This window comes from Malurus melanocephalus, unplaced genomic scaffold (assembly GCF_030028575.1).
Source record: "Malurus melanocephalus ecotype Western Australia unplaced genomic scaffold, MMel_1.1 scaffold_44, whole genome shotgun sequence".
NCBI classification, from domain to species: Eukaryota; Metazoa; Chordata; class Aves; order Passeriformes; family Maluridae; genus Malurus; species Malurus melanocephalus.
The window spans coordinates 2,323,928-2,344,771 of NW_026623276.1; the positions used below are offsets into that span (position 1 = coordinate 2,323,928).

At 40.8% G+C, this 20,844-nt stretch overlaps 1 protein-coding gene across 1 annotated transcript in view; it reads left to right on the forward strand.

Annotated features, from left to right (window-relative positions):
• Window positions 1-9,321, forward strand: part of COLEC12 (collectin subfamily member 12) — a 94,853-nt gene extending 85,532 nt beyond the window's left edge. The window contains exons 5-10 of the mRNA XM_057364918.1: window positions 1,263-2,309; window positions 3,701-4,189; window positions 4,310-4,446; window positions 5,142-5,251; window positions 6,933-7,078; window positions 8,219-9,321. Coding sequence (XP_057220901.1) covers window positions 1,263-2,309; window positions 3,701-4,189; window positions 4,310-4,446; window positions 5,142-5,251; window positions 6,933-7,078; window positions 8,219-8,238 — 1,949 coding nt within the window. The 3' untranslated portion in view covers window positions 8,239-9,321. The remainder of the gene's footprint in view (window positions 1-1,262; window positions 2,310-3,700; window positions 4,190-4,309; window positions 4,447-5,141; window positions 5,252-6,932; window positions 7,079-8,218) is intronic.
• Window positions 9,322-20,844: the final 11,523 nt, after the last annotated feature.

Genomic DNA, 20,844 nt, shown 5'->3' on the forward strand with positions numbered 1-20,844 from the left:
GAGCACAGAATAATTTGAGCTATAGCCAAGAGGTAAACACAGAGTCAGAGTGAGRAGATCTGGGAATGAGACAAGTGGCAGGGAGAGGAACAGTGCTCAGGAAGATGTCCATCCATGAAAGACTCCATAAACACTTCAGGCTGAAGTTTCACAAACCACCATTTGATGTTTGCCATCAGGACTCATTCAGYCACACCAGACAAAAGCACCATACACAGCTGTATTCACTGTAATTTATGAAAACCATACYGCTGTCTCTTGGCATCATCTGAAATTATGGACTTCAGCCTGCGTAATTCATAAATATAGCTACACTTAGATGAGGACAAAAATATATGGACTGTGAGTAGAAGAGTAAAGTGATTGAGGTCAAACAAGGGAATCTTCCCTGAATGCAAGTGTTGAATGCTTATTTCCTTGGTTTCTATGTCCTGAAGGATAGGCTGTGCAGTCTCAAATGCTTTATCATACTCGGACAAGCTTCCAGAAGTATTCCACAGGGCAATTTAAGTGGGAGCAGAGATGTTCCTCAAAGATTAAAGGTTTTGCCTTCCTCAAATTCAGAATATGAGGAAACAATAATGACAAAAATGTCATTAAAAGCAATGGTAATATATTAGAGAGAAAACCAGATATACATATCCTGACATATCTGAAGTTGTCTGCTGGCAAAGCTTTTGTCTCTAACCCAGATTGCTTTAAATTAAGTGTCAGGACTTAAAAACTAAACCAAAGATTTTAAAAATTGGAACTATATGTACTAAATGAAATGAAGGTATTCTACCTGCAATGAAAARAAGAAAACATGAACAGATAAAATAAACTGTTGAGCTTTCAACAAAATCCAGTTGTAACTTCAACACCTACACTTGCTGATACCTGTTYAATATTTTGAATTCTGTTTCCTATTCAGTTTTCATTCAGAACACTGAATGAAATTCAGTTTCAATCAGAACACASCATTATTTGACTGCATATACTCATCCATTTCTAACTGTAGTTTTTCCCATACATGATGACAGAATCACCGTTTCGTTCTCCTCAGCGAGACACGAGGTCTTCRTTAAGTCCTCTTTGCTTTTTTTCTCTGTCTAGTGGGAGAACTTTGCTTAGCTGTTTGCTCTTTTCTGTAAAAGATAGCATAGAAGTTCTGTTGAACAGTTTGACAACCTGACTGTACTTAAATTACACTGTGCTGTTTCATACTGTGTTTAAAAAAACACTCAGCTTAAAGCCTTTCCATTTTTTTTTTCCTACAACAGATGATCAAGCTGGACAAAAAGCCTTGAATACTAACACTGAACTGTCCAGCTTCAGATCTGACATTCTGGCGCTTCGTCAGCAGCTTCATGACATTGCAGAGAAAACTACCAGAAACAAAGATACACTGGAGAAGCTGCAAGAGTCTGGAARTTTATTAGATGATCAACAGAGCCAAATGAAAAGTGCCTTAGATAGTAACTCTTTGATGATCACCAGTGTCAATAAAACTCTTCAGGCATATACTGGCTATATCAACAATCTTCAACAAGACACAAGTAATATACAAACAAACCTGCAAAGCCAAGTGCATTCTCATAATGTGGTCGTCATGAACCTGAACAACTTAAACCTGACTCAAATACAGCAGAGAAATCTTATCAGTGTCCTGCAGAAATCAATGGAAGATACAAGYTTGGCTATTCTAAGAATCAAGAATGACTTTCAAAATCTGCAGCAGGTTGTCCTTCAGGCCCGGAAGGATGCTGACTGGCTTAAGGAGAAAATACAAAATTTACAGATTTTGGCTGCCAACAACTCAGCAATGGCAAAAGCCAACAATGACACACTTGAAGACATGAACAGTCAGCTCAGCTCCTTCAGTGGGCAGATGGAGAACATCACCACAATTGCTCAAGCCAACGAACAAAGTCTAAAGGATCTCCAGGAACAGCATAAGAGCTATGAAAATAGAACTGCTGCCAAATTCAACCATCTAGAAGAAAGGTTCCAGGTCTTTGAAACCGATATAGTCAATATCATCAGCAACATTAGCTACACCGCTCATCACCTACGGACACTGACGAGCAATCTCAATGAGGTCAGGACAACGTGYACAGACACCTTAAGTAAACACTCGGATGAGCTGGTTTTTATGAACAGCACACTAGCCAATATTCGCATAGACTCAGCATCTCTCAAGGTGCAACAGGATTTAATGAGGTCACGATTAGATGTTGAAGTTGCCAATTTGTCAGTAATCATGGAAGAAATGAAGCTGGTRGATTCCAAACATGGCCAGCTCATCAAGAATTTCACTATCCTACAAGGTATGCAGTTTTCCTAATGATGTGTGTGTGCTGAATTCCTGCTTGCATTACTTCTTTAGTTCTTTGGAAGTTAGGTACAGGGTCTTGGGGTTTTCCGTTGTCTAATCCTAAACTTCGGAAATGTACGTGTAACTTGAATTTTCCTTACTAAYTTTCCTATGCCTTCTTCACATAGCTGAAATGGGGATGTTATGAAAGAACGTTCTGACTTAGCAAAATTTTATTCTGTCTGACTGACTGGCTGGATCTGCTTTTGATTTAGTTTCTAAAATAAGCGAGTGAAGGTGTGGAACCTCAAGAAACCAATCCCCACKAAGGAGGAAATGGCTAAAAAATATATGTTGGACTATTCCCAGAAAGGTCCACCCTTACTGAAAAACAAGTTGCTATTTCACTTTAAGCCAGTTGTTGCTCTGCCAGAAAACATCCTACTTTGCTTARTTTTTAATCCTGGGATATTTTATTTTCTCTAGAAATAAATAGCATCAGGTTTAGGAGGTTTCTCCYAGCCAAATATTATCCCAAATGAAAAGAACACTCATATATCCAATCTGATGTGAACCAGTCAAGCCTCAAACTCTAATCACAAATATAAACCCATTGCTCCAAATAAACTAAGGCTGCATTAGAGCCAAGATTACATGTCAGTAACCTTAACYATTCTCATTTCAACCAGGGCTAAATGATTCCAGCTTGGAAATCTATCTCTAGAGGAGTTAGAATTATGTAGATTGGTGCCAGGAGTGGGAAGGTATTGACAAGGGATTTGCTCATCCGTGAACAGAATCCTTAATTATTTTGTTGTTTATTGCTGTCACAATATTGCCATTTCCTGATGTGAGTTATTGTTCTCTGTCCGGTTATATCTGGCCAATTTGCAACTTCTGGTCTTTCCCACAGTTGGCCCTTTGCTCACTMTCCATCATTTTGTCTCTTTTTGACACCCCATTATTGACAGACAACGAACAGGATCAGGAGATAAAGTCCTGGGTCTAAGAGCAGAGAGATGAGACCAGAAGGAGAAGGGACAGTGGCAGAGTGAGGGAATGGGACCACCAGCACACGGGACCAGTGCATAAACAGCACGAAGTGTGTCTTGCAGGGATTGGCACCTTGGCTGGTCATCTGGAGCATGGTGTCACTGTCCAGTTCACATGAGCATTTTCTGTATCCTGTCATTTGTGGAGAGGAAATTTTTTTAATTTGAGGAAAGAGTAAGTGTACAGGACCTGGAAAGCAGCCGCTCTGTTACAAACAGGTGTTAGCCCGGTTTCTGTGTTTGTTAAATATCCGGTGTTGCTGCTCTAAATTGTATTAAACAAGGACCCCGCATGGGCTTTTTGTTTTGTTTTCTGTGCATATCCCCACTTTGCATGCTTACATTGTTTCAGGTCCTCCTGGTCCAAGGGGACCTAAAGGTGACAGAGGCCCTCAAGGCCCTCTTGGCCCTGCTGGCCTAAAAGGACAAAAAGGAGAGAAAGGAGAGCCTGGACCMCCAGGGCCTGCGGGTGAGAAGGGCCCACCCGGGCCAGCCGGGCCGCCAGGAGAAAAAGGAGGAAAAGGTTCAAGAGGATCGCCTGGCTCCAAAGGTCAGAGAGGTTCTCCCGGCAAGACAGGTCTGCCCGGACCAAGTGGAGACCCAGGGCCACCAGGGCCACCAGGCAAGGACGGTCCACCAGGGCCTCAAGGCCCACCAGGATTTCAAGGTCTGCAAGGAACAGTGGGAGAGCCAGGGGTGCCAGGACCTCGAGGATTGCCTGGACTGCCTGGAGTCCCTGGGCTGCCCGGGCCAAAGGGCCCGCCTGGACCACCGGGGCCACCGGGTCCAGGAATGCCRATGGCACTGCAGAGCGAACCCACAKCRGTACCCGAGGCCAATGGTAAGCCATCAACACGCTGCATGCTCTACATGGGTRTGGGTTCCTCCATTTATTACTGGCCCTGYTATTGGCCCATTGAGTTACCAATAACAGACTTAACACAAAATATTCACATCACAGGTTGTTCTCCCCATTGGAAGAACTATACGGAAAAGTGCTACTACTTTTCAATTGAAAGAGAAATTTTTGAAGAGGCAAAGTTGTTCTGTGAAGAGAAAGCATCTCGCTTGGTTATCATCAACAACAAAGAGGAGCAGGTAATTGCRTTCTCTTTCTGTTTTTCAAGGAGGGAGTTTGAAATCGTTTAAAATGTAGAAACCATGAGATAGTGGGAAGCTGAGASCATCATGAATTCATATAGTAGAAGCAAATCCATTGATTGACTCATTAGAATTTTGTCCACCCTCTGCCTAATCAGCAGCTTCTCCATGTGCAAAAGGGCAGTGTGAGCAGAGCTGGTGCTGACCCTGAAGGTGGCAGGAACAGAACAGTCAGAAAAGCTGCTGAGAATTGTAGGAGTTTTGAAACTTTAAAGATGGGATCCATTATGCCTTGTGTATCAAAAATGTATCTTTTGCAGCAGCGWATATAATGTAATTTTAAATTGTCTGATTTAATACGTGCAGCCTAGGAATAATCAACCCACAAGTGCTTACTCTTTGGGGTTTTTTCAATTTGTATCTATAACACATTAGCTGTGACTTTATGTCAAGCCAATTTTCATGCGTAGCTCTCTCTACCTCAACACAAACATTCTAGTTTGCAATGCAAACATGCAAGGGATTCTAATTTGGGCAAGGGGTCTCAAGGCCAACTCCTTAAACATATCTTCACCTTAGAAAAACTTCTCTGTTCCTCCCGATTCTGATAACAAGATGCTTATGAAACTAATGTAGTTTGTTGGCTCCAAAGACTGTTGTCCTTGTTATGGACTAAGATCTTTCTTTCACAGCAATGGATAAAAAAGCAGATTTTTGGGAAAGGCAGCTTCTGGATTGGACTAACRGATTCTGAGAAGGAAAATGAATGGAGATGGTTGGATGGATCCTTACCAGTTTACACGTACGTAAATAAAAAGCAATGCTACCACTCTTGCTGACACTTCTAAAAGCAGCGTCTAGAAATTATCCAATGGATCCAGATGGCTGTAGATGCCAATAATTTAATTTGTTACTCAGGGTGCTGGGTTTTTTTCTCTCTCCCTTCTCCATGTACAAGGCTCCCTTTCCTTGCCAGGAAGAAAACTGAATGTTGAATGAAAAAATCACATAACTACACAGTGCAGTGTTTCTTGCCAAAACGTTTGCTCCTGACTTTTATTATGAAGTTGAGATGGAAAGCACAGACAGTTTTACTGTCTTGGTTTGAATTTTCCTTATTTGCATTACAACTGGCTATAAATAGAGTACTCATTCTGATAAAAAATGACCAGTCTTTAGATAAAGCCCAAATCCGAGTGGAAAGCATTAAACATAAGGAAAATGCATGAAATGAGGGCGTCTATGCTTTGGCCAGCTGAGAACTGAATTGGCAGCTYTCCAGGAATCCTAGGGCTACACCTAATTTATCCTAAATGGAACAGATTTTAACCACCCAAATTTTTAATACTGAGGAGTAGACTAAAGAGTTTATGGAGCTGAGCATGCTGGGCTTCAGAAAAACAGGCTGCACAGTCAGATGTTACGAAATGATTAGCTGTGATCTCACTGGTATTCATTTAGATGAAAAACATGGAAAAAGTCAGATGCATTTCAAATGAACCATAATATTTTCCCCTTTTTCTCCTTTCCCGTTTTCATTTTTCTTCCTCTTTATGGCAGCACTGTGACTGATTCCCGCTTCAGGCACTGCTGTTARTAGATTTCCACTACACCATGGTTTTAGGTGCTCTGTCGTAACCTCAGAGCTGTTGGTTACAGATTTTTGGAGTATCTCATTACTTCTGGGAAGCTGTGTGTCCTTCCAGGTGCCTGGTTGGACACTGTGTCAGGCAGGCATGTTTTTTAGCTGAGCATGGACCGTGTCAGCCAGCAATCACAAGCTCCCTTMAACAACTTGTTTCTCCAGGAAAATGGAGCTTTAAAGTCCTGAATTTGGAAGTATTTCTCAGTTGTTAAACAAAAACAGGATGAGGAAACACTTGCTGCAAGATTTTTTACTTGCTGCGTTCAGTTTCACCATCAAAGCTAATGATCTCAAAAGATACATGTAAATATACTGTGTACATTCCTTATAGGTCAATAGAATTCCCTTCCCATCTGAGCATGTGTCCCTAAAACACAGGGATCTTTGCTGTTCCTCCCAAGATGCCCACAGGAGGCCTGAGAGCCTTTGCAGTGAGCAAGGGCAGGCTGTTGCTATCTCAGCAGTACCTTTGAGCCCTTCTCTGGGCTCTTCTCAGTCCCATGTGCCACCAGGAATGCAGTATGCAGGTTTTGCAGGCTTGGAGCAATGCACATGGAGCATGGAGCAATCCTACTGYGTGTGCATGTACACTCAGAAACTAAAATAAAGTTCCTTGGTCTAAATTTAGGTCTCTGASTTTTGGCAGCCCGAGGCTGAATAGATTCCCTTCTCTGTAATACATCTGTTTCCCATTTTCAGCAAGAGTCATGTATTGTTTGTTTCAATGAGTATTTCCCGTTCAGAACAGATCTCATGATGTTTTCGTTAATTTCTTGTGGTGAAAACCTGCCATGTGTGCTGTGTTGTGCAATCATATCTCTTGCTTTTTGGTGGAAAGAAACTGGAAAACCGGGCAGCCTGATAACTGGAGTCACGGGCACGGGCCAGGGGAAGATTGTGCCGGGTTGATCTAYGCTGGGCTCTGGAATGACTTCTACTGTGAAGATGTTAACAATTTCATTTGTGAAAAAGACATGGACAAAGGTAAGCAAGGCCCATGGTTTGATTCTTTTATCTTGCCTGTAGTAAATATCCAGCAGCTAGAGGTGAGACCTTGGCTAAATGGTGTGGCAGTGCCTTGTTGAGGAAGAGGGAAAATATCACTTCTACTCGGACCCAGACGCAAGTGCTGGATTGATTGCACTTGGAAAAAGCAGCCTCRAAGCTGGCCATAGGCATGGCATGCTCTGTATCTTGACCATCTCCTATAGGCTTTACACATGCCTAAAATTCTGGGCATGGTTTGGCACATGCTCCAGATCCTACTCATGTCCTACCCACACTGAAAGCTGTGGGCAYACAACAGGGAAAGCTGGCCTTAGGGTGGCTCAGGCACCTACCTTCAAAGATTGAAAATACTCTGTTTTCAAAGTTTGTGCAATAGGGGGCACTTGATTGCTGCTAAAGAGATCTTAAAATTCCCATCGCTGCCAAGAGAAGTCCCATGGGACTGAGAAGCTGGGTCCATAGGCCATAAGCATCTCATCTGTTGCAGCTGGACTCACAAAGTGCCACTGTGACCCAGCAGCCAGCCAGGTRCTTGCCACAGGGCATCTCTTTCTGTTGACACAGGCATTTCTGCAGGAGCAGAGGGCAGGTGGTTCCCATGGCCCCATCATCACACAACGTGGTCAAAGCTGGTGTTTGTGTTCATGGTGGGGCTCTGCCTGAAATGTTATCTCCTCCATACAACCTGTTTAAACATTGCTTTGCCAAGAGTSCCTGGCTGCTCCAGTTGGAAACTTGTCGGCTGAATTTCAGTGAAGGCAGACATAAATGTCAGTTAGAGCCAAAATTACATCCCATGCATAGYCCCCTAAGACAAAACAAAGTGCTGAACTAGCTTTGTGTGTATAATTCTGTTTGGATGTCCAGAGTGAAGGACCATCTGTAAGTAACAATATAATTTATCCTGGTTTTCCTACATACATTTGTTACTTTAAAAAAAAATCCTTGGTTTACAAATATTTATCCTCCAGGACTTACAAGATCTGAATATGAGTCTGGGCAARTTTTTTACGTACCTTGATCTCTGTAAGTTTTCTTTCTGGAAATCTGTTTAATGTTCACAGACTTTTTACAGGATTTTTTTTCTCTTTTTCTTTTTTTTCTCTCATAATGTAGGGCAAATATTTGGAGTGTAATGGGCTGTGACTTTACAGATACCTTCATATTAAGGCAATTTATGTAAAGAAGAAGAAAATCCTGGAAGAGAGCAACATTGACTTCCAAAATTGAAAAAAAAATGAAAAAAAGAAAAAAAACAAGCACTGAAACTGGTTTAAAAGCATCGAGGAATTCAGCAGTAACTCTTCTCCAGCATCCTGTAATTATTTAAGGCCTATTGACCCACAGCATCAGGAAATACTGTTGGACTAATTCTGTTTTAGATTTTATTCCCAACCAGTAACCACATCCATAAGCAACTTGTGTCTTCCGAGAAAAGACATTCTATCAATCTGAGTAAGACTGTTGGTCACTCATATAGAAAATCATACAAAGCAACTGTGTAAACAGTTGTTTAATTTGCTACAATCCCAAATGTAGGAAAATTATACAGATACACGAATATATAGATTTTATATAAATATATATATATAGTCCAACTCTTATCAATAATATGGAATATACTTTTAAGAGCTTTTAAAACTTTGTATTTTTGTACAAAATATTTGCTTTTTACAATTGTTCTCTTTTTTACTGACTTTTTTACAAATATAGTGCACAGGGGCCAAAGAAAACAATAAAGGTACTAATAATTCATTAGGTTTGCTGTCAGGCCTAGCTCAGCTATAGAGAAATATTTTTCCAGTTAGAAATATTTTAACTTTCCCAGATGATTTGTTCTGGTTAAATAACTTTTAAAGGAGATTTTAGATAGTGTTTTCCTTACTGTATGCAGTCTAGTCTGCATGTGTAACAATTAAGTTGACTAAGGACTAGATACTCATTATAGCTCTGATCACAGCCAGTGTTTCATCAGGGTAATATGGAAAGACTATTTTAATAAAAGATTTTCCTTCCTTCCTTCCTTCCTTCCTTCCTTCCTTCCTTCCTTCCTTCCTTCCTTCCTTCCTTCCTNTTTTCCTTCCTTCCTTCCTTCCTTCCTTCCTTCCTTCCTTCCTTCCTTCCTTCCTTCCTTCCTTCCTGCCTTCCTGCCTTCCTGCCTTCCTTCCCTCCTGCCTTCCTATCTACCTTCCTTCTTCCAGCCTGCCATCCTATATTCCTTTCATGAGAAAATGTCATGGAAATAAATCTCAAGTTTTTAAGAGTTATTTTAAATGTTTTCATTCCTTCTCCCTTCTCAAAAGGAATTCTACCCCAATAGGTGCCACATATACTGCAGGTCAAGCCCAGGTGAGAGACTTTATGAAAAGAGAAACAAAGGAGCTGCACACACTGAAATACGTTTATTTTTAAGACAGATTTGAAGATCTGTCTTTTTCTGTGGGAAAAACATGCCATACTCAGAAAAGTCTAATAAATCTGCATTTCTCCAAAGTGCTTTGTAAATCGATCTGTTTTCTTGGACCAGTACTTTTGTCCCAAACAAAGTAGAAAATAAAATATGCTGCAAAGCAGAAAGAGTTTATATCATTACCCAGCCAGCTTCCTCCTCAGTCCCATGAGTCAATGTCTAGGCAGCAGTGAGTGTTGCTTATCAAGAATTTAAAAAATTGGCAGGTTAATTCATTAATTAATTCATTAGCAGAAACCTTGGTATTTGTTTCCAGTTTTTATACTCTTTTCATGGCCACATGTTCTACCATGAAGGAAGTTGTTTTGGCTTCTTGGGAAGGAGAAYTGTTTTTCCTTTGCCTCCTGACCTGCCATTTACCTTGGTTGAATGCAGAGAAGTTTGTTGAAATACTCCAGCTCTGTTGGAAAGAGACAAGATTTTGTACTTCAGATTTTCAAATATTGCTCCTAAGACCAACCAATTGAAGATTGCTGCTTCCCTGCATCACACTCCCTTCAGTGTTCTAAATTTCAATTTTAATTTTCTTTCAAAGTACACAAAACATTACATTGGGGAATCTGTCCTGTGGGTACAARTTAGATATGAGACAGGAACAACACAAAAATTGCATCTTTTTAATTAAAAGTGAAAAGTCTGTGTATTACAGCTGCAGAAACCATGTGTCACCATCACAGTGGCAGGGCTTGTCTTCAGACAGTCTGGATTTCATGGGTCTTTTCTTTAAGCTTTTTCATAAGGTTTTGAATACAACTTGATTCTGCCATGCACTGTCATGCTGTACCTAGAAGTTGCATGTAGACACGTACTGTAGTGTTTACATATGCATTTACACCGTGTCTGTGGAGATAATTTTAAACTGGTATTTTTGGATAATGAGTTACAAGATGAGTATTTTGCATGCTYGGAGAGCTTCACAAACCCTGATGAGTGGAGCCTTGCAGAGCCACACTGAAGTGGAAGCAGCGCTATCTTTGTTTTGAATGTTGGCTTATTCAGGTGAAATATGCTCATTTTGAGCATTTACCCCATTAAATTATATTATTTGTGCCTTTTACTGATGTCACAGATTTCTGTCACCAAATTAAGTGAATGAGAAACCTCTGTTTAAGCCCAAGCTGTATTGCTTCCTGTCCCAGATTTCATCCTTCTCTTCCTTCATCAACAGCAGTGATGGTACATACACAAGATCAGATTATCCAGSAGTTATCTGGTGTCCTCCCATCAGAGGAATGACAAGCTGAGGACACTGAGAAATGAAATGTGACTGGGCTCACAYCCTCTGTTCACACACTTGAATCAAACACTGCAGCTGCTAGACAAAACTGGATGAAGAGGGATGCTGCAGTTGCGTGCCTGATGTGTCCAGTCATCCTTAAAATACAGCCTGAGCAGCCAGGCGTGCTGAGACAGACCATTCTTTTGACCTAGTATTCCTGCAGGAAGGAAACAGAGGTGTCCAATGGCAACAAGGATTGAAATCACTGAGAGGACCAAGAGAGCATTAAGACAGYTCAGGAAACTCACAGAAAGGACAAGATTGGCAGGAATGCAAGCAGGACACCATAATAGGCCAAGAAATTGTCATGAAAGTCCTGTCATTCTTTAACAGGATAATATCCCCATCAAATCTTTCAGTATGGTTTGCGTAATAACTTTGGTTGTATGGAAAGTTTTAAGTGGTAGCAAATTATTTTGTCCCACCTTCAGTTTTGGCCTTCCTTCTTACGCAAGAGTGTTGTAACTTGTCATACTGAGCACACATTCCCATCATCCTTCTTGTTTTACATAAAATTAAATGCAAGTTCATATACCCTGGCAAGCACTGGGACTGTTGGAAGAAAAAGAGGGAAAGGCAGAGAAGGTACAAAGTCATTGTGATTTACATTCAGTACTCAATTTCTTAATGTCATTTCTGACTTGTTTCATTAATTTATTTGGAAATGCCTTCATCTGATTAGAGCTTATWAATCTCAACTCTCATTTCCTTTGTTGTCTATAATTAATACTTGCAAAYGTTCCAATAAAGGAATCACTAAACGGAGACACAGAAATTAATGTTGTTCACTCTGTGTATGTGTGTGTAGAGGGATGTGGAGCCAGAACATTCATGGGTATTAAAAACCAGTCTGATGGATTTTTTTCCATTAAAGCCTTCCTTTCAACTGACACCAACCTGGTTCTAGGCATGACTGTGGCAATCTTATCCTGTCATTTCAGGTTTAATGCCTTGTTCTTTTAGCACATAGAGGCTAGGAACATGGTTCTGAAGGTCTGATCTGAGCAAGACCTTCAACAAGGACTGAATCCCTCTTGTGCTTAGTGTCCTAGCACACCAAACACCTCAGATGGGCCTCCAGGTGAGAGATGTCCTGACCTGWGTAGCATCAGTCCCCACATTAGCCATTATGATGCCTTAAATTGTCTGTTTATAATGATCTAGCCATCTCTTTCTTAGATGGCTGACCTCCTCTATTAATTTTCTGTTCCTGGCAAGTAGCTACTCTGCTTTTAGCAAGTGGCAGGCACTGGTGTCTGATCACTGGCAAGGCRAGGAGCTGATCCAGGGGCAGCCACGGCTGTGGGAAGGAACTGCTCTGCAGGGAGTAGGGGAAAGGTGGCTGAATCTCACATGTGAGAAAACAAAACCACTTTTCGCCCGTGCAACCTCCTTGCCTAAAAGCACAGCAGCTCACACATCTGTAGCATCCAAAGGATACAAAAATCTCCAGCCCCAGYCTCCAGACTTGCTTTGTTTTCCACCCTCACTTCTGTGGGTGTCTGCACCCCGGACACGTTGGCTCTTCCATGAACCCCCAGCTGTCCCTGGAGCAGGCTCTTTGCTGCCCTGTGTCAGGGRTCACACAGGTGACAGCAGTGGGACAGCTGCCCACACCTGGCACTCCCCCAGCTTGGACACTCTGATCTCCCCAGGGCTTGGGCAGGAGTTCCCAGTGCTTACCCACACTCAGAGATAGCTTGGGCATCTATAAATGTGATAATGCAGTGCCTTTTGTACAAAACTTGCTCCCCAGAAACCAGGCCTTCCTAAAACCAGAGCCTATTTGTTCCTTCACTGTCTCCACTTCATTTTTTCCATGCTCTTCAGTGAAAAAAAAAAAAAAAAAAAAGAAAAAAAAGAAAAAAAAAATCTTGGCTAAAAGTTTTTTGGAAGTTCTCATCTGTTTTCTTTCATATGGTGGAATACGTTTGTTTTTTCTTCCCATCTGGCTCAGAGATGAAAAAAACATTCTTTGATTTCTTTTTTCAAAATAAACTCAGTGTAACGCTACAAAGTTTGTGTGGAGATGTTTTGGGTTTTTTTAGACCAAAACAATAAAAGCAAATTACTAGGCAAATAATGCTCTTTTGAGAGAAGRTATTGCATGCCATGATGATTTCCTTACCCAGAGAACTTCCCAGAGGCATGTAAGTATTGCCAGCCCCATTCTTTGACTGGAAGAAAAAGGAGATTTTCAAGAATATGATTAATTTTGGTGTCTCAGTTTGAGGGATTTGGTTTTTGCGTATCAGGGAGGTGATTTTTAGAAGTGACTTCTTCCAGTAAAACCAACATTGGCATAGAGCAAATTATTTTTCATACACTTCAGTGAGGCAAGTGGGCTTTTCAATGCTAAATTAAACAGAATTGTGTCCTTTCCCTATCATCCTGCCTATGGGAGGCAGCCATTTCTGCTGCTGTTTTGGAGAGTAGAGCTCAGTGTGACCACAGCAGAGGAACACCAGCAGAGTGGAGCAATGTTCTATGTGGGTAAGAGTTAATAAATGACACTAAATTACCAAGAGACCCCTTGGTTAGAAACAAGAAGGTTAAAGACTGCTGAGACACTTGACTCCTCTGCAGCTCAACTTCAACAAATCTTCCAAAAAACATACCAAACTTATACTTGAAAAATAATTAGGGGTGCTTTGCGCCTTTAATAATTTTGGCTGCTCTTCAAAAACTTTATGAGTAGTCTTCTTTTAATAATCAGTGAGAATGCAATTATGTCCAGTTTAGACACATTTATTCTGGTTCCAGGGCTGTCCTTTAGTTTAAATAGCATCTCTCCTGGGACTGTCAAGTAATTGTAGTGGTCAGTGTGGARCCATTCATCTCGAGACACAGTAAGGGGTGGTTGGGAACAAACACATCCCTCTGACCATCTGGGGAATCCTGATGACAGAGCCTGGCTCTGATCCCATCGTCCAGCTCCATAAGGGATTATCTGAGGACACTCTGGGCAGCTTGCTGAATGGTGGAAGTTTCCATACTCTTTTTTGTTAGTGTTGCAAGAAGTCAGAGAGCAACAAAATGGTTATAAAGGGTGGTTTTCCAAGTGGAATTAGAGTAGGTTACAAGGCCTTGGCTTTTTATAAGGTAGTAACACATTTTACAAGGCATTTGAAAAATCAGCCTGTATATCTGAGCTTAAGCACACTTACTCTGGGTTTACACCAGAGCAGAATCTAAATTCAAGTTACACTTTGGCCCTTGATCTCCAAGAAATTAAAATCTCCAATTCAGAGATTAGCATGTGACTTGTACTTTTTCTATTTGTCCTGCCAAGGCGCAAATCCACAGCTCAGGCATCAATGTGATTCCAGCCTCTAAGGATTGCTTCCAAATGCCCCATATTTGCAGTCATGCTCCTGCAAACCCTGCCAGAGGTCCTGCTGATGGAAGCTGCTGGAAGCTGAAATGTGACTTTGGAAGAATTTTGTCCAGAAATCCCTCTCATTCAGAAGTCTGAGCACATTGCAAAGATGACATTTCTTTAATTCCATCTCTATTACCCGCACTCATATAAAACAGATGATGAATTATTTTTCTGAATGGCAACAACGTATTTTTGTCTACTTTTTTTTTTCTTTTTTTTTAATGTCAAAATAAAAGCCTGGAACTGGAAATCAGACAAAGTATCCTTGGCATTGCAGTATCCCACTGTAGCAGGCAAATAACATTCCTGGATTATTGCCTGTGAGAAAAGCACAAGCTGAGATCTGAACAATAGACAGCTTCATGCTATCTGCTTGTAGAAGTAAACTTAACTGCAGGCACAGCCTTGTCATTGCTCCATCTCCTGACAGACTGGGGCACCCCTGCTTGCCTGCTGTGTTTCAAAGAAAATGTAGGAGATAAGAGAGAAAAAAGGCAAAGAAAGAAGAGTTGATGACAGAAGGGCAGMAGAGGAAAAGAGAAAGGGGCAGCTAGGGAGTAGAAGAGAAAAATAYGGAGAATGATTGAGGATGATAATGAACCCTGATGTTCTCATCGTGGTTTCTAGTAAGATCAACCACAGAGGAGCTCTCTTCTCAGAAACAATATTACAGGGCARTGTCATGGTTCTCATAATTCCCATTCTCGGCTGAAAAGAAGATTTGCCTTGATGACATCCTTGCCTTGCAAGAGAAGCATGTCATTCAGTTGGTGCCTGAAGTCATGTAATACTTTCCCAGCACAAACAAAAATTCCTGGTGGCTCCAGGTCTTCTGGGAGCTGGGTTGAGGCTTTTGTTTTGGTGGTTGGTTGTTTTTCCTGCATGTCCTTTTCCTCCTACACAAGTGTTGAAACCCGGAATATTTTCTAGTTTTCCATCTGTATTAGAAGTACCAAACTCAGCTTTGGAAGAAAGATTAAAAGCAAGAACACACACAGAAGGTCTCCAAGCAACAAAACACTATCTGCAGTGGAAAATATGTCCACAGCAGTATTTGGATTTGCAGTTCCTGTTTCTATACTAAATTCTTATTGGTATCGACATTTGAACAGGTACACTTTATGAAAAGTCAAACATGGGTCTTTAGTAAACAAACAGCTGCAGAAATGTACAGATGATGAAAAAGAGGATACAAAAAGGAGGTAYTTTCATTTTTAAAAACAGACAGTTGTTGAATTTCAACACCAGAGACACTTTAATTTCAAATACCCTTGAATTTACTCTAAAGGTAGCATTTCTTAATAACCAACCACTGATATTCCCCAATTTTTAACTTCAAAATGCAAAACTTGAAGGCTCTCAGCAGTCACAAGCTGGTGATTTCATGGAAAAAAACTAATTTCAAAGGCAGGTTGGATCTCTGCATACCATTTTAATCCAGATTAGCCATGTTAGGAGTGCAAAGGTGGTCATAAGTCCAAGTCAGGACTCTTCACTAGTTCAATCAACTCTCTCTGTGGAGAAGGAGAGCACTTCTTTTTTTCAGACATCACCATGAGGTCTCCCAGTCTGTGTCCATCTCGTGGTATCTTACATATGAGAAAATTCTAAAAATAAAATAAAACAAGAAAAACCACAGGCAGAACAGCTGTTGTTCTACCCAGACAAAGCTTTGAATGAAAGTCATTATGACAGACCAGACTCTGCAATTGAAAAGCCATTTACATTTTCAAGTCTGATTCCAACTGTAAATCTTCAGTTATATATATGACAGATTAAAAGACTCTGGCCTCACTGCACTTCTCCCTGGCAAGAGAAAAACCATCTGTACAGCATCACTTGTGGTTGCTTCAACTCTGTAGGTACAAATTTTTAAAGGACACGGTGATATATTTTTTCATTTCCCTTCCCCTTTATTTTAACATGCAGCAAAATCAYGTGCATGGCATTTTTCCCAACCCTGTGGTAGTTGGGACTCTGATGTGTTTTGATTTGCTCTTTTCCCTCAATTKGAGGGGCTACTGCACTATTTCCCCTGTGATCATACCAGCCAGGATAAAAACCTTGTATGAATATATGGCTGAGAAACCAGGAAAAAGAGCCAGGAATAATGCTCTCTTTTCAAACACAGAGAGACAGTGAAAATGAGTGTACACCATGTAATAGGCTGCACAAACCCATCTGGAACCGACTCCCACAGCACTCTGGCCATGATCTGGACTACTCATGCCATGACTATGGGATGAGGAATGACAGTCCTTCCACGTGGAGAGCCAAGAACAAGCTTTCCAGAGCCCAGGCAAGCCTTGTTTTGACAGTTTAATCACCATTTGAGAAGTGCATGGCTCTTGCTCCACAGTTGTTGGAGGTAGCTCTCCCCCTYCACTGCTGATGCTGCAGCCAGAGGTGTTTCCACACTCAAAGACCCCAGATAACACTGGGGCAACTTTTTTCCAGTGCACATGCAGCACCGTGTAAGGTTCAGCCCTAATTTTTGAGCATGCTAAAAAGAAGATGAAGCAATCAGGTGAAGAATCTCAAGTTCTGCTGGGAAAATAAAAGCAAAACCAAAACCAGAACTACACCAAACATAGAACAGGTTAATGCTTCATCATTAGCTAAAATACAAGATAAGTTGAGCTTAGGGAAAATATAGTATTTGTTGGAATTTACTGTCGGTGTGATCAGGGCTGTCAGGCACACCACACACTTCTCCTTCACATGAGCTGACACCTCTGAGAGGACACAAAGTATAACGCCCATGGGAGGGCAGAATCAGAGCCATTGCTTCTGTTCAAAAGACATTGCTGCCTGAGAAAGAAAAGCCAAGAGGAAGGGATTTATTCAGGYATTTATTCCAAGGTGCTTTACTGCTCAGGGCCACATTCTCCTGCTGCCAAAGATATGGTCTCAGGCTGTATCAGATATGACACCCTGTGTGAACATCTCAGCCACCYCACAGAATCCAGTACCTGTGGAATCATTAGGTGACAGCAAAGTGTGCTCAGCAAACACCACTAAGGCCACCCAGCACCACACACCACCTGGACCTGATTTAGTGTGGTTCATRCAATAATGACTATAATGGCATAAGTATTAAATTCTAGAGCATCAAGTGTATGCACTTGAAAAATATATTAATTGAAACATCAGCTAAAGGAGTTGCCTTCTAATCCTGCAACTAATATATCAGAGCAAATTACATCAATTACACACCAATCAGAGAGAAGAAAAAAAACTTAGCATTGTGGTGAGTATAACACTTAACTTCAGCATTTGAATTTAATGGAGCAGCAGTTTTTTTTCTAGTAGTGTTCATACTGTGACTGTGAGTTTTAAAACAAAGCATCCCATGTCTAATAGGGAATTACTGAATGCCTCTGTTTAGGCAGTGTTTGTCTGGTTTAGRAGTTAGAGGTATCTCAATGTTTTTCACCTTTCAGGAAATCAGGTGAAATTTGCCTCGTGTTTTAAAAACTCTATAGCCTGACAATAGAGGATTTCCTCAGAAGATGCCCATCCTTCTATTCAGTTTCTCCGCAAACACACTCAGTCTACAGAGTCCTTTCTCCAGGGTAGTAAATCAGATTCAGTCCTGCCACTGTTACACAAGATTTCTATGTGTAGCATCTGTTGCAACACCAGTTCATTTTTCTCCCAAGCTTGTCAATTTTTTTAAAAAACTAAATAAAACAATAGTTTGCTATAATAAATAAAGTCTGAGTCTTGCAGAGCTGTAGGAGATATGGGTATAACCATCAATTTTCTTGATGACATTGGCAAAGATTTAAAGGCCTGGTATGGTAAATCACTTAAATTTTTGCTTGGTTTTAAATAGATCACTGGTCCCATTGATCAATGTCTAAAAGACTCTTCATCCCAGTTTCTCTCACTATTCACTATGAATGCTGATGAATTTTTACAGCTAAAGAAAAGTTTTGTGAGTATTCCCACAGGAACACCTGCAAARTATTTTAAGAAAGTTGGCTGGAAGATGGAATAGAACTATAAATACAGAAAAATTGCATAATTCACAAGATATTTGTAACTGAGTAGGGCAAACCACTCTTTGCCTTGTTTACAAAATACACAGCAGCTGAAGAAAATAATTACTGGTTCTCCTTAAATAAGGCAATGAATGAAGAGCCTATACTGAGTGGGTAGACAGAATTTAGGATTTAAGAGCAGGACCCCTTGAGGTTGACCCTGTCTCTCCTTTTGTAAAAGCAGAAAAAATGTTGTGTTGTATCTATAGAGAAAAACAAGAATTTGCATTGTTGTCTTATATACTGTGGGAAAAAGCTGAGCCTACTGGTCCCTACCTGCGAGAACAGGGGCACAGAAATAGTGAGATATGACAACACTGACTGGCTGCAAACAGCATCACCACTGCTCCAAGAAGGATGATCCCATCACCAGCACCTCTCAACTGCCCCTTGGCCAAGTGATCCTGGCTCAAAAAACTGGGATAAGATTTGTGTGTACTGCTTATTCTGCTTCAGATGGCCTTTCTCGCACACCTTTTTCTCTGATTGACACTTCTCTCATGTGAAGAAGACACAGAGGTTTTTATACATTTTTAGATCCACAGCTTCACCAAGAAAATGGCCCTGCTGTTGTTGTTGAAACAGAAATTATTCTTCCAGCCCTGAATTTTAAAGTGGAATTTTTAAGTGAATTTTAAAGCCACATTTCCATGTGGCTATATTTAGTCCCTCCCTAATAGACACCTGAATAATTTTATGAGCCTCCAAGTAAACACTTGGGAAAATTATWATTGTTCCCTTGGGTAACCCAGGGAAGTAATTTATATGTGAAACTTAAGTAGGTGAGTTATATATAACATGAAACTATTGATAGAAAGCTGTAGGCAGGTGTTATATTTTRTCATTTGGGTATTTTATCTTCAGGTTAGGAACCACACTGTTATCTGAGCATCCCTGCTGCTGTGAAGTACCAGGGCACCTAAGATTACTAATCCTACTGTAAAAAATTCAGGGGAAAATATATTTTTCCATTTTGTTTAATGGACTGATTGTGTGTTACACAGCTCTTTTMATATATTTCTCCATGTAATGAGTTCTCATTTTTTGCTCCCACCTGCTCTGAAGGAATGCAAAAAAAACTTGAAAACAAGGAGAAAATGTACCACAATGTCATTTAAATTGACACCTAGAGTCAAGGAAAAGTAAAGAAAGTGAAACTACATCCAGTGTCCCACTTCCCTTCAACTTCTTCCCCTAGAAGCCGGGAAAACTTTTTCATATGGTGGTGAATGATCTTCAGCTGTTTGCCCAGACCCAGGTTCAGCAAAGCACAGGAACTTGTCTAGGAATTTTTCTTTGGAGCTAYCTGTATGCTTCATGCTAGCAGTCTGTGTTATTTACAGTGACCTAGTGAAACCTTATTCCTGAATTGTTTTYATGAATCTGTTGCTGTTACAGCTCYGAGCACAGGCTTCAAYAACTGGTYAAAAATCCAAAACAATAGCTCAGGGGCTCAGAGTTTCTTATGCTGCCATACAAACACTCTTGTTTYAATTATATAATTGTGAAATTCCTCAACAATAAAAAGTCCAGTGGCCAGTAACTATGCCAGACTATTAGAATAGTTGGAGAATTTAAGTCTCATTATGAAGAATTCAATACCAAATGTGAGGAAATTCAAACTGTTAAAATAAAGATTGTGAATATGCAAAGAATCCAGATTTGTGAGAGTCTCAGGAACCTCRGAACTAACCAAGGAGAGGAATCACAGTGACATTGCAGGTACTACAATGCTAGATATACCTCTTTATTTAAGCAACTTGCCATCAGTTTTCATKATTTTCTGCCTCAGGACCATAACCAAGTCCCAGAAGAAGTGAGATGGTTGATCAAATTTTTCTTCAGTTTTGTAAGAAGCATCTAAGGTCAGCAGTCATCTGGAAAAGCAACAGATCTGTGATTATCTTGAGCAAGTCAATGTAGCCAATACTCCTAGACTGCAGCCTGCTGGAGGGTGGGTGTGKGCAATCATCCTGCCAATGTGCTGGTCTGCTCCACTTGCCAGAACACAGCACAAAGAGAAGTAGGAGATCATTAAGTTATTTCTGCCATTGAGAGCATTCCCACCTAATTTATGGTACCTGAGTCCCTAACATATAGGCATATTTGTCCTAGGCTCTCTGTAAGGACAAGAGACATCCACAGTGTCACTCACCTAAACCCTGAATCATCCCTTAATTCTTTCAGAAGARGTGTTTATGAAGGCTGTGCTCCTCACCTAGGTCCATGCAGAACAGGGATCTGGGTGCTGATGAAGGAACAGAGCTCTTTACGAGATCTACAATTGAACACAAATTCGTAGGTCTTCTATTCCTCACCTTTCATCTCAATGYATCTGAGCCTGCCATTCCCACATCTTCTGTAGGAGTGATATTCAAGAACTTAGTTTCAAGGCTCTTCATCTAGGAGGGCCCCGAGAAGAAAACTGCCTTACCACTGCATCACCATGCCCAGTGATGACTAGGGACATCTTTTAAACAGTCTCAGAGTGCAAGAGGGCTCTGCTATCAACCAATACCACATTGCCATCAYAGGTATTAGCATTCTCTTTGTTCATTTGTTGTC